This window comes from Falco cherrug, chromosome 13 (assembly GCF_023634085.1).
Source record: "Falco cherrug isolate bFalChe1 chromosome 13, bFalChe1.pri, whole genome shotgun sequence".
In the NCBI taxonomy this organism is placed as follows: Eukaryota; Metazoa; Chordata; class Aves; order Falconiformes; family Falconidae; genus Falco; species Falco cherrug.
Genome location: NC_073709.1, coordinates 16,131,000 through 16,144,928, shown reverse-complemented (window position 1 = coordinate 16,144,928; position 13,929 = coordinate 16,131,000). Strand labels below are relative to the sequence as shown.

The 13,929-nt window shown below is 40.8% G+C and overlaps 1 protein-coding gene across 1 annotated transcript in view; it reads right to left on the bottom strand.

Annotated features, from left to right (window-relative positions):
• Nucleotides 1-13,929, bottom strand: part of GLP1R (glucagon like peptide 1 receptor) — a 59,269-nt gene that overhangs the window by 15,055 nt on the left and 30,285 nt on the right. Inside the window, exons 5-7 of the mRNA XM_027801207.2 lie at nt 13,112-13,265; nt 11,402-11,561; nt 2,958-3,018 (exon numbers count right to left, since the gene is read on the bottom strand). Coding sequence (XP_027657008.2) covers nt 2,958-3,018; nt 11,402-11,561; nt 13,112-13,265 — 375 coding nt within the window. The remainder of the gene's footprint in view (nt 1-2,957; nt 3,019-11,401; nt 11,562-13,111; nt 13,266-13,929) is intronic.

Below are 13,929 nucleotides of genomic sequence, written 5' to 3'. Positions count from 1 at the left end.
GCCCAAACATATATATGCTCAATTTTCCTTAAGTTTTCTTAACAGGTCTATGAAACTTCAGCATGGGCGATGCTGGCAGAAAGCAAACCCTCCCCAACCTTGTAATGGGACAGTCAACTTGAGAGAAACTAGCAAACCGTGCAGCACGTGGTAGGGATCCACGCTACAACAACACACCCACGTGCCCTCACATACTAGAGAGGAAAGTGGAACAGCTTGGAGGTGGCAATTCTATATTCCTTTGCAGATACTGCAAGCCCAAGAAGGTCTCAGGATTTCATTTTTCCTTGCAATTTCAGTTTAATGCATATAACAAGCATATTATTGCAACCAGCAACTCCGCAACCTACAGTTCAATTGTATTTTAGATACTGGAGAAAAAAGTGTGTGTACTGTGTGCAGTCAGTGTACCTGAGCTGGAACCTGAGTAACAGAAGAACTTCTTAATTGGTACGTGTGACTGGCAGCCAGCTTCATGGAGCCTTTACAATTAATTTTATTTGAACTCCTCAAGACCGGCAGGATAATAGGCATGGCTAGAAGTGCAGTTCTAATTTTCTGACTAGCTGCAGTGGAAGCAGAGGCAATTTTAGAATTTCCTGATAATGATGGAGGCTGAAAAATGATTCTTTACATTAACTCAGCTACATTTCTGTGTGTATTAATTTACTTCCTGTGGCACAGAGCAGTTTAACTACTTTTAAATTTATACAAATATGTGCAATAAAAATGTCATTACAGCTCAAATTGTCACAGCCATTAAAGTGTCCAGAAAATAAAATTGATAGATCTGTGCCTGATTTCTTGTCCATTTGTGCTTTCTGGGATTGCCACACTGATAAATACATCACCCTCTAGTGTGTTTAGGGTCTGTCCCTGCAGTTTGCTCAGCGCCACTCAGAAGATGCTTGGCCTAACTAACAGCCTCAGAGCCACAAACGGAGAACTGGCCCAGTGAAACAAATGTACTGGGAAGTTTCTGCCTTTGCTTACCGATCTGGTATTCTTTTTCTAAAAATGAAAACACTGAATTTTTACCTTAAAGATGTACAGCTGTATGACTCCATTTTTTTTTTTTTAAAAGGACTGTAGGCTTGCTATCTTGCTCCCATAATTAATTGCGGATAGAAACAAAGATGTCTAAGTATCAGCTCTTTAGGCACAGTCTAATAACTAAGAAGCACAGCTTACCTTTAATTTTATTTTTAATCCAGACAAAGTCTTTTTCAGTAGCCCACTTTTTAAAACAGCAGCTCCTTTGTAAGCCACACTTGCATGTGTAAGGAAAGGAGCCAGCCTGCAAGTATGTCTTGCAGGCTTCAGTGTTTTATCCAAAAAGCTACGTAGCGTTCACAGGACTCCCACAAATTTCCAGTCCTGACCACATTTACTTCCCATTATTCCTCATAGTCAGGGAAGTAGTTAAGTCACAAATTAAATTTACAGCCCACTGCACATCCATGGTGACAGTGCTATGACAAACAGCATGAAAGATATCCCTGGCTGCTCCAGCAAATGCCCGCCCAAGGCACAGAAATCTTGCCTTTCAGAGAAGCTGCTGCACGTGGTTATTTATGGGCTGTATTTTACAAATATTTATACAAGATTTAGAAAATTCAATAAGGTGCAAAATTACCCCTTTTTAAGGTCCGCTGAAGGCAGTGAGTGACAGTTTTCCTTAATAGAAAATATAAATCAGCTCTGAGCACTGCGTAATGTAGGAGGCTCAGCATGAGCACTTTGAATACATTTTCTGCATCAATGGGAAGATATGCCCATGGAACATCGCCTGTTCAGAGGCTGCGTGTTCTCTATACCTAGTCTGATAATTTCAACAAAACTTGCAATACATCAGTATGGCCCCAATCTTGCTACAGAATATTATCAAGTCAACCTTGAAAAGGAAAGTCAGAAAATCCTAGCATTGCTTAAGCCAGAAAAGGCATCTTTGACTGAACTGGTTCAGTATTATGAAAGACACTTTAAAAAAAGACATTTCTTAATACTCATGAACATCAGGAAAAAAATCTGGAGGTGGCTCTGACTACACTGAATTTTCACATTGCAGCATCTCTCCAGCAAGGATTGTGTCTGGGTGGGGAAGAGGAAAGGACCCTCTACAAAAGTGCTGGCTGGGTTGTTTGGAAACCAAGTAAGAGGAAGACCCCATAAATAGTACACTTAGAGTAAAAAGGAAATAGAATAAAGTTATTTATTTCATCACAAAGAAAGTTACCCGAATTTCCAGGCAGTCACTGTCACTGAGAAGAGGAAGCCACTTTGCTCCCTTTTGCTTAAAAGAACAAAAACAAACAAAACCCCACAACAAACTACAACGCTATTTGGTACATTAAGCATATATAAAGGCAATTTTTCAGAACAGCCACTATTGTAAAAGTGGATGAAAAGTATTTTGAGTTTTGCCAGTCTTGTGCGTGGTACAGTTGACCAGCAAGACTAACGTAAGCAGGCAGAGAACTTGCCTTTGTTTTAAGAAGATCTAAATAATGGAAACTTAAACAAGAACAGGCAGTCACGTCTCCGCTGCTAGGCATAAGCTAGTCACTACAAATCGCAGGCAGAATCCTGTGGGAGGTTTTTGCCTTCCTCTGAAGCATAACTGTAAAGGCTACTGCCAAAGGCATAGTATCAGGAGTGGTCTTGGTTGGGTATGTTGACTTCTACTGTTGATACTGTAACTACAGAAAAACAAAACATACCTTTCCTTGACCTGCAAAATGATAGATTCATTCAGACATGCAGAAAATTCTGATCAGAAAGAAACATATGCTCCTTTCTGAAATGTTATGCAAGACCTTCAAACAAAACAGAAGCAATTACGTGAAGTTTCAGCACATTGCCAAAGCAAACCACACCGAACGCAAAGCAAACAATGACCTGCTGGCGCACACATACAGCACAAACGAAATCGCTAGAAAAATCAGAACTAAACCAACCCCTCATCTTCATAAAGGTACTTGACAATTCCCCAGAGGATAACAAACAGCATTGGCACACCTGGGAAGAGAGGAGACAAGGTTGACACTGACATTAAGAGACAGGGAAAGGCAGAAAGGAGGATAAACCCCCCACATAATGATGAGCAACATAATTGTCTGGTGACAGGGTTGCAGCTCCTACCCAGCACAGATGGCTGTCAATGGTGGGATGAGAAATCCAGCCTGCAAGTAACTCATAAATCTAACTCATTTTGCCTGGGTCCCCATCTAGCTCCTAACAAGCATGAAAAATGAACACCAGACCATCACCACCATACTCTGTATATACCAGCTTTTCTGTAGAAAGTTTTACAGAGGTGACAAGGGAATGAAATTCCTGGAAACTCTACTAGCCTCTATATTCACACGAGAGAGGAGCACACTGCGCTCTGACCTGAACATTTGCATCCACATTTCTGCTTGTGGGTCAGCCACACTGTGTTGGGCAGCACCAAGCTCAGGCTGTCTGTTGGCACACTGAGCCCCATGTACCCCCAATGGCCAAGGGGACTGTGGGCGCACGACACAGAGCAAGTGTGCCCAGCACCCGCCCCACCCCCCCCCCACCCCCCCGAGATGTCCCAAGTTTGCGCTGTGGCGCTACATGGACCTGAGTGGCTGCAGCAATGACAGCAGATACATCTGGTCTTGAGAACAGGCTTGCTCCTATGCTTACCTGACTGCATGTGCTACAGCTGGTCAGTTTTTCTGGGGTGTAAAGGGAAGACAGAAAAGCCACATAAACTGTCAGTATTACTTGCTTTACAATGTCAAAGGCTCTCAAAGTAATTTCTTTCATTTATGAAATGCTTAGGTCTTGCAAAATAATTTTAAAGTGCATCTACCAAGCAATACTTAGCACAGGGAATGCCAAAAAATCCCACCGTGAAGGAGAGCAGGTTTGAGACTCAGCGAGCAGGATGAGGAATTTCTGCCTAAGGATGGATCAGGATGTTCTAACTCATATATATGTACGTCCTTGGACAGTGCCCGATGCTGTATGGACATTGTATAGGAAAGGCAACATTTAATGTGCTTTGTTATTGCATTTTTAAGAACCAGTATGGAAAGGGACCATAAGAACATCAGCGTGCAGCAGTAAGCACTGCACAGGGCACACATGCAGCTCCACAGGGAATCTGTGATGTCTTCCAGTCTAAGCACTATCTATAGTGGATATTATCAGCAAAAACCTTCTCTCTTGTTGTACCGTATTCTTCTCCTGTCAGAACAGCTAAATACTACAGACCCAAAAGACCAATTATTCTCCTTAATTAGTTAAAAAAAAAAAAAGATAACAGAGAGCAGCAAGAAGAAAAACCCAACAGTCAGAATAACAGCAAAGATAATGAATTGAGTAAAGATTATTGGGGCAAGTAGTTGAACATGTTCTATGGATGTACCTGATATGTAAAGTATACAATATTTTGGGAGCAAAGTTACCGAGAGCTCCATGCTGCTTTGATAGCAGCATAACGGATTAAGAACAGGCTCATTGCAAATCCCCTCCAAATGCAAATGAGCCTTTGATTCATAGAAACGAAATATAGTTTGAATCATTCCTCTCTCGACTTTTCTGAGAATTAAGACTTCTTAATATGAAATTTACAGGATAAGACATGAACACTGAGAGCACAAAGGGTGCATGTCAGTGGAGGGAACTGATGTATCAAGTGATTACAATGATGATTTTCAGATATCTCCATCTTCTGGATATATCAGAAATATCCCCATATTTAATCACATTACCTGACATTTGAAATGTGAATCAGTTATTAACATTATATTTCAAAAGAGCCTGGATAGAAAGAGGCCAGTATTATTGAACTGCACCAGCATCCTGCTATGCAAATATTTTACAAATTGATAGGTAACATGTACAAGGTGACTTGTTCAATACCTTCTGCCCACTCCCACTTGTAACACAGGCCCCTGGTGCCTTAGTGTTGCAACACTCAGTCACGTTATTTTCCATGCTAGCAATACACATTTTAATATGGCATACAAAGATTTAACAGTGCAACACATACACGTCAGCTTTGAACATCATCGCATATTCTACGTGGACAGCATCTGACATCTACCAAACTGACAAAGCCTTGCCCTGAGAAACGGGTGGCTCTGAAAACTGTCTGGGACACAGTCTCAGCAAATGAGAATGCATCCAGTTTTCCAAAGCCCTAGTCAAGATCTAAAGAGCAGACTGCCCCAGGAAAATTCCCTAACCCACCTCGAGTCTGCAGAAGTCATTCACAACAGCAAAAGACACATCTCTGCAGTAGCTGTAGTTTGCAAGGATCACTGAGGCTCTCCACAGATTAATTTACAATCTTGATACCTAATCAACCTGCATTAACTGACACAAATACAAGTATTATTCTGGTTACTTCACTCAGTCAAGAAAAATACGGCTGGCTTGAGCAGGCAGTGGAAATGAACTGTATACAGCTCCTTGAATAAACTATAGGTGACTACCATTCATTAATAGAATCAGCACTGTAATCCAGTCCTGGGCTCCCAACACGCAGCTCTTTTGGTGCATTTGAGTTTCAGTCCTACACCTCTTTCACTTGCTGCTGCTATTGAAAGAATATCAGCTATCTGAGAAAAAAACTGCACCCACTTATAGGATGCGCTTATTTAAGATACAGGCTGAACTCTTTCTAGTTTTGCCTTTTGTCATACAGAAAGCTCCAAAGTTGATCATTTCCCAAATTAACTGACCACAGAAAGGTCTCTGAATTCTGGAAAAGGTAACATCTACACTTTTGTCTGTACTGTATTACTGCTGAAGATGCAGAAACTGCAACAGCCTGCTCGTAATAGTCTGCCATGTTAATTCTTGCAGGCTGACAACTGACCAAAAATCTTTGAACACTACATAGTGATTATGAAATCTGTCAAGTGTATTAGGAAATAAGCATGCTGACAGCTCAGCTAATAAAGTTCAACTTCAAATGACAGAGGACAGGGCACCTGAATTTATAGGCTGCAATAATAATATATATATTAGACGATGAGAAAGTAATGGAACTGCCAAATCAACATCTTAACACCCCACGGCATAAATAAGCAGCATGTCCTACTTATTTTCACTCTAGCTTATATATTCTACACCTGACCAGGTGTCTTCATACCAAGAAAAAAGAAGTTGGAAAACCAGGCATTATCCAGAAGGATAATGGGATGGGATACGTCAGAGAAGAAAGCTGTGAGAAATTCTGCACAGGAACCACCATTTGGTTGACATTGTCACAACGCTCCACTGTCCCTAAGGAGCAGAGAGGAAAGCAATTTGTGGAGCTGCTAATGGAAGTTACCATGTTCTGATAACAGCGTGTAGAAATCAGTGTCCGCATTTAACGGGTCTGAGATATTTTGGTAACGGAGCAGAAAAACTCGGGCTCGTTCTGGAGCCCACCAAGTAGCAGTTACCATGAAAGGTGTCACCAGGTGGCGCTATTCCATGCGATCTTTCCCTTCCCTTGATGTGCACGCAAGTTCCCATTCTTACAGACACCGTATTTCTAGCTTTGCATTGTACCACATTTTACGTAACAGCAATTTCAAGGAAGAAAGATGTATGAGGAGCAAGAGAGGCTCCATTCGTCCTCACGTACTGATTAGAGATTCTTCCTGAAGTAAATTTTTCTCTGTAGGACCACAGCACTGCCATCCGGCAGAGACCCTTAGATAAGGACATATTCCAAATACAGCATTTTAGGACTGATGAGTTTGTGTATAAGCCCGTATTTCAGATGTAACCCGACATCACTGATTTCCACGTGGTGAGAAGTTCGACCTCCGAGACAATCAGGCCATCAAACCAGAAAGATGCTGCTGCTGTCAGAACTCCAGTCGCCTCTTGCTGTCTGACACCATCCAGAACGGTCCGACTTGATCAACTGCTTGATGTATGAACATATGCGATAAGGAACTGAAAGAAGTGATAAATAAATATGTCTAGATATAGAAAGAGTAAAAGCATTGAAGATGTGAGAAGAAAAGATGAAATGTTTTCCTTTCCTGAGGAAGAAAAAGCATGAAAGAGTTTAATCCACATGACAAAGAGTGAAGAGAATTAGGAGACACTCCTGACATGCATTTCCTACCAAAAGCAGCCTGGACACAAAACCTATTTTCACATCCTTGTCTGAAACACAATTTTTATTTGAAAACAAAAAAGAAGTGGTCAGTGCAATGAATGCACCCTGTTGCCACACTGAGTTCACACTGGGCTTCAGAAGGAAGGTTTCTTACTGGCTCTGTTCCAGTCAGATCTTCCTTGCAATCAGGATGTAGATTTTGACACCCTAGCCAGGCTTCCTGCCTTTAATAGCTCCATTCCCTCAAAGCGCTCTTCCTTAGAGCAAGTCTGGATTGCCAATGTTTGGAAGGAAGGGGATTATTTATTTTTTATGGCAGTTTCCCTGCTGCAAATGCAGCTGGGTGTAAAATTGCCACAGAAGCTCAGAGAATGTTTAGCTTTTTTATTAACATTTTCTTCTTAGCCTTTAGTGCTGAAAGTTGTCTCCTGCCATTCCTCCTGCCTGGACGTCGCAAACAGTCACTGTGGGATGTTGCTGTTGTTTCCCCATTCCTCCCTCCTCCCTGCTCCTGAATGTGAGCAGATCATTTTTTCACTAAAAGCTGCTGGTACAGCAGTGTTACAGTATAAACTGCTCTTCTCCAGAGACTACTTTGTACAGCACTGACACATCTGCTTCAAGTCAATGTCAAAGGTGTCCTGGACACCCTGATTAAGAGGCTGCACAACCTGAGAAACAAATCAAACCCCCAAAGTAATCATCTTGATCTCCATAGTTACGTGGCTTGCTTTCCTTCCTTCTTCTGCAAGTGTTTTGCTCTCTCTAGAAGGTGAGACTGTAGGCAAGGATTTCTCTTACGCCAGAGGAAGGACGCACCAGGTACCAGCAATGTATAGCAACAGATATTTTTTTTCCTTTTTTTCTGCAAGTGATAATGACTATTTAAACCAACATCCTGTTTAGCTGCTGTTGTGCTGACCTCCAGACTGAAGGGAACAACTCATCTATCTGCTCTGCCATCAGCTTAAGAATTTTGTTTGTTGAAGCTGTTAGTGTTTCTGCCTTTTTTTTCTTTCATCAGCTTTGAAAATAGCACAAACCATTGTTTTTGCAGTAAGATAACTGGCACTTGGGGTTGACGTAAATGTATGAAAGTCTGCTTTTACAAAGGAAAAGAAGGCATAAGCACAACATTTTCCACATTAAATGAAACAAGAAAAATTCAGCGCTGCCATCTCAAAGCTTAGTGTGATGTGAAATCTCAGCAAGCAAGTGGCCATTACAGGAATACAGTTACCTCACAAGAAACCAGGAAGGTTTATAGAATCCTATCAATATACATGATGTTGTATACAACTCCCAGTGACTCCCAAAATGACTCCCAGTTTGTGAAACTACATTAGCTTCCTTAGGTCTATCAGGATTTTGTAACTTTTCCAGTTTTTGCAAAGTACAGTAACACAAGATAAACAGATTTTTTCCCTTATACAACACTTAAACAGCAAAGAATAATTACTCATTTGAACTGATACTAAATCAACTACTGTCTAGTAACATCAAGAATTGACCTGAAATTATCATATAGCAAAAACATATTTGGGGAATATTTACTCATTTGTCTTTACACTCCTCACTGTATGCTAACTGTTCCTAGGAAAACACAGACTGACTATGGTATCTTTTACATATTTCTATTGGAAAAGCAGGTTTACCCTTTCCATGTTTTGACTTGAAAAGAAACAATTACGATAGACATAAAATAGGAGAAGTACTTTTTTTGTATTTACACAATTACATGGACTTTCCCCCCTGTTATAAGAAAATGCAGCAGTTTAAAAGCTTGGAGAGAAATAGCTATTGGAACAGTCCTACCTATTTGAAAGCTGGCCATTACATTACAGTTTTGCTTGGGATTACCTGAGGAATTAAATTTGCTCTATAGTTAGTTGTTCTGAGACCTTTTGTTCCTCGAAAGAGGTACAACAGGGCAAACATAACAACCAAGAGTATATGCAAACACTCAGGTGGACAAAAACATTTGAGGCGAATACACAGCTTTATTCGTATGTACATCTGAGAGAAGTACAAGTGCAAACATATGTGATCACATGGGGGATTGCAGAAGCTACTCAGACAGCAAAAGCAATACCATATGGTCTGTGAGTGATCACAAATTTCAGTTAATTAGAAGAAATAACAACATGAAATGACTAACACCTGCTAAGTTAGTGAACAATACATATTGAAAAATCTAAAACATAAATATTTTTATCAAATGATGAGTAATGAACAAGTTAAAAATTGTCCTGTAAGAATCACAGAATGGTTTCGGTTGGGAGGGACCTTAAAGATCATCTAGTTCCAACGACAATTCATTAACAGAACAAAGGGTTAGGGTAGTAAATCAGCTCTGAAAATCAACAAGATATTTATTTTTTGATCCAGCTTTATTTTTACAGTTGATAAAAGATTTCAAAGAACAGGACCCTCTCAGCTCAAACAGGAACCGCCTTGTCTCTCTGAAGCCTTGGCATTATGCTGAGGCCATCGTGCTGCTCAAAAAAAATTAAATCTCCTTGCGTACAGCAGAAAGGCACCTGGTGAGGGACCTGAACACCCAAAACATGGAATTGCCAGTGAAGAAACAAGGAGGACTGGAAAAAAATAATCTTCGTAACTTTCCACTTGTTAGAGATGAAACTGATCTCGTATAACTAATCTGGGAGCACTGAAATAGCAGACGTGTCTGCGTTTGAAGATGGAGAATCATTGGCAAGGTTTGCACATGCAGCCATGTCTGGAATAGCAAGAAACTACAGATGAGGACTGAATGGCAGGGGCAGAGCTTTTCTAACCAGTGCCAAGTTCTGGCATTGCCACTCATTTCCACAAACTCATCCAGAAATTCAATATACAGTAGCAAAACTGCCATTGTAAAGGAAGAACAAAACCAAAATAGTATCTTCTGTTTCTGCCTTCTGCTTTTGCAAGAGACTAACTAGAAGTGATTCAGATCAAAACCAGCTACTATCCTTTATTTATAAAACACCACAATACCCTCAGTATTTGGCTAGATATACTTTCACTCTAATTGCTTTTCCAGTTCCTTTCAGTCAGTGCTTCAGGATAGCACCCCCCCCCCTTTTTTTTAATTGAGGGTATGGCTATTTATAAAACATGATTAAAACATATATAGTTGAAATGTTATACCAGATGTTGTTGCTTCTGCTGCATGTCCTATATAAAACAATAATGGAAGTTATAGAGCTTTTTAACTAAAACTCTCCAGCAAGAAACTGCTATTACTTGCACTTATTTATTCCCATCAATATACTGGAAAGCCTTTGCTCCTCATACATCACTTTCAGTAGAATTGGATAATTCACAGTAAGCCATTTATGTGCATTTTACCAGTGAACTGATTTGCTAGAATATTCACAGCTGGCAAACCCATGGAGAGAGAAGGACAGTCAAAGCAATTTAAATGTTCAAACTGATATTTATGAAAGCGCTGCTGTATCTACTTGGATTTACTTTCAGCTTTCCAAAAATCACCTGATTTCCACCAAAAGGGAAGGGGGAAGAGGAGGAAGGGAGAGAATGCAATAAAAGCACAAAAGAGATCATTCAAAAAATAGAATTAATCTTGAACAGTAATATATTTTCAGGCTAACTGGACAGTGAAAGAATCAAAGCTTTAGCATTTTTACAGAAGGCAACTCTGGCTCAAACAACTGATTTCAAGGCACCACACTCGATCTCAAGCATACACATGCCCATGGCACACGCACCCTGACCACTCTTTTGTCCGACAGTCACCACTTGAGCTGCTCTGCCCAAACAACCAACCTGACAACTCTGTGCTAGCAGCCCCTTCTTCACCAGCCCCTTGGCAACCCCCTGGCTCATACTGTCACCACATCTCTGCTGCTACACCCAAATACAAGGTATCATTGTTATTTTGCACCACAAGTAGCTAACACATCTTTGAATGCAATGGGGAACTTTCAGGAGGTGAAGCAGGGCAGTCCAGGAAAGTCCACGCTCACCTGGAATCACCCACATGAGTTCTGTATTGGGAAGCTGATGTCTTGCAGGAAAAGGACCATGGCCTGTCACTGGTTTGGGGAGTTTCTGCACAGCCCCTGCCTTATGAACCCACAGCCCCTACACTGCGAGCATCCAGGAGCTGTGCTGGTCCAGCACCCTCCAGCTCAAACCACATAAGGGATTGGGAACAAAAAGGGAATGGAAAATGTAGGATTTGAACTGGGCAGCACTATGATAGACACACAGTATTTTCCTATTATACCATCTGCTGGAGCAGGCAGACACATGGAAAGATCAACTTACCCCAGCCAATGCAGAGATACAGCCGAAAAATCCTCTGCTCAGAAAAGACTGAAAGTACCAGCAGCGTGTACAGGTACATGCCTTCCACCAGTAACCAGTAGTAGTTTGCAGCCACACAATACTGCATCATCACAAAGACCAAGCGGCAGCTGAGCGATTCCTGTGACAGAAGAAAGCATAGCTCAAAGGGGCTGAGAATAAAAGGATACTAACCCAAAAGACGGGTTCCCTATCCTGCTCTTGCTCCTCAAAACAACACTTGCTAAGTTAATCACATTTGACTACTGAAGGGACCAGAAGCCAGTAATAGGAGCTATACACAGTAGATAGCTGCTTTCATCAACATCCATCCTTTTAAAAAAAAAATAATTAAAGTTACATGTTCTGCATCTTCTCTCAATAAGCAATGGACTATAATTTGAAAAGCACAACACAAAGATGAAAAGAAGAGCAAGTGAAAGGCACTGTATCAGCTACAGTCGGCGCATCTTTTTGCTTCTCCAGATACTCTATTCTGCAGCTGATAATTTCTCTATTAAGGCACAAACAGCGTATGCCATAATGTTGACTATTTTCCAAATCAAAAGATTTTTGATAGAACAGCAATATTGCCCAGTGCCTCACATTTAGTGCAAAATATCTCTTGGCTGGTAAATTACAGAGAGCTGGTCAGCAGGGCTTTAGATAAATATGAAACCTGATTACCTAATTAATATACCCATCGGATCTGATGAAACCACTATTGGATTAACCATGTGTGAAAGCATAAAGCCTAAGATTTTTTGGAAGGAGGGAATGACTACCAATCCAACGCGAACATTTCCCAACCATTTAAGATACATATTACGACGTTATTTTCTGCCAATTTATACATTGGAGATGAAAAGGAATCAACCACTGTATGAGATTCACTGTGCGATATTAGCTCTTCAGCCTTAGGCGGAGTATCAGAAAAGGATGGTACTAAGTATGCGTCAGAAGACGTCCCTTTACGACCCTGACCCTGCATTGCAGCAGCAAATGCTGTAGCCATGTTCTAGGCTCACAAAAGCTATACAGATAATGAAAATCTCTTTCTTTGACAATTCAATTACATTTTGTATTCCAAATCTGAAGAGGGAAATGCATGCTTTCATCATATTCACAAAAAGAGTTGTATATCCTCTCCCTTCGATCAGAAGTTTTTAATTAGCCTGTTCCTCCAAAGCTTTTCTAAATGCTTTCAAATTTGCATTTTAATCAGGTGCTTCCCTTTTTCCATCATCAACAGATTATAAAAATCTCTAAGAATGACCAAATAATTTGGTCGTTATACAAGATGGGCAGTCCTATCACAAGAGGTGCTGGCTTAGGGAAATGAATGCTCTTCTGTCACTGCTAGAAAGAAATGAACCTACCACACGGAAAGAAGACAGGGGCATTTGTATATACATCAAAAATCCACCTTTTCATGTTTCCTCTGTCTAGTAAGGGCAAACTTCCCATAGGCAGAGAAACATGCCACAGCATCAACTACTTGCCTGTACCAAGCCCCAGGTGGCACAACCACAGCTGTATACATTGTGCTGCAAGTTTCAGAGAAACTCCGTGGACTGAAGAACAGCATTTTGTACAGCCCCCATTGTACAAAATTAAATCACCTGCTGTCACACAGACACACAACAGTGATGACTCCAATATCCTGAGAACCACCACGGCATCTGCCCCTACCTGGAAGGAGATAAGTCCTTCCCACTGGTGCTCTTGTGTGGCTGTGCTGTACATCCACTTCACCACTGAGTCTTTAATGAAGACAGATATAGCCCGGAGGATAAAAGAGGTGAAGAGGTTCAAGTGAATATAATTCCTCGTGCAATGCAGATGTCTGTGAAAAGGAAGAACCAGTTACAATCCGCTAACTAAGTAAAAGCTGCAACATTACACATAGGACCGAGGGAGGGAACAATGAGCCCTGTGGGAAATCAGGAGGTACCCTATAATTTGAGAATGACTGTAGGGATGTCAAACCACCTCTGGGAAGAAGTCGCTATCAAAGAAGAGACATTCAAAATGTCAGCCCTAAGTGTGAATGTTTGGGGGAAGAAAGGAGATCAGTGTGTAAGGAAAAAATATTTTAAAAGTTGAAAAAAGTGTAAAAATAGTAATTTTCAGAAGACATATCTGAAAGGACTAAAAAAGGTCAAGTTTTGTGTAATGTTGAATCTAATCTCCTTGAACTGACCCCAGTGTCAGTGCACAGGTTTACCTTGGCAAGGCCCAGGAACTGGTAGGCAGTACAGCTTCTGTCTGTGCTCAAACCCACAATAAAAAAACATCCACCTGTAAATTACTGCTTTGACAAGAGAAAAATCTGTATTCAGATTGCCTCCTGGGCGAATTATAAATACTTTCTGTAGAATTAAAAGGACCAGAATTTTCACCTCTGCATTCAGAATTTAAAACAAAACAAACAAAAAAAACCAAAAAAACAAAACCCCAAAAAAAATCCAAAGAAAAAAATCCTCTTAAATTTCAGCAGCCAACTGCAA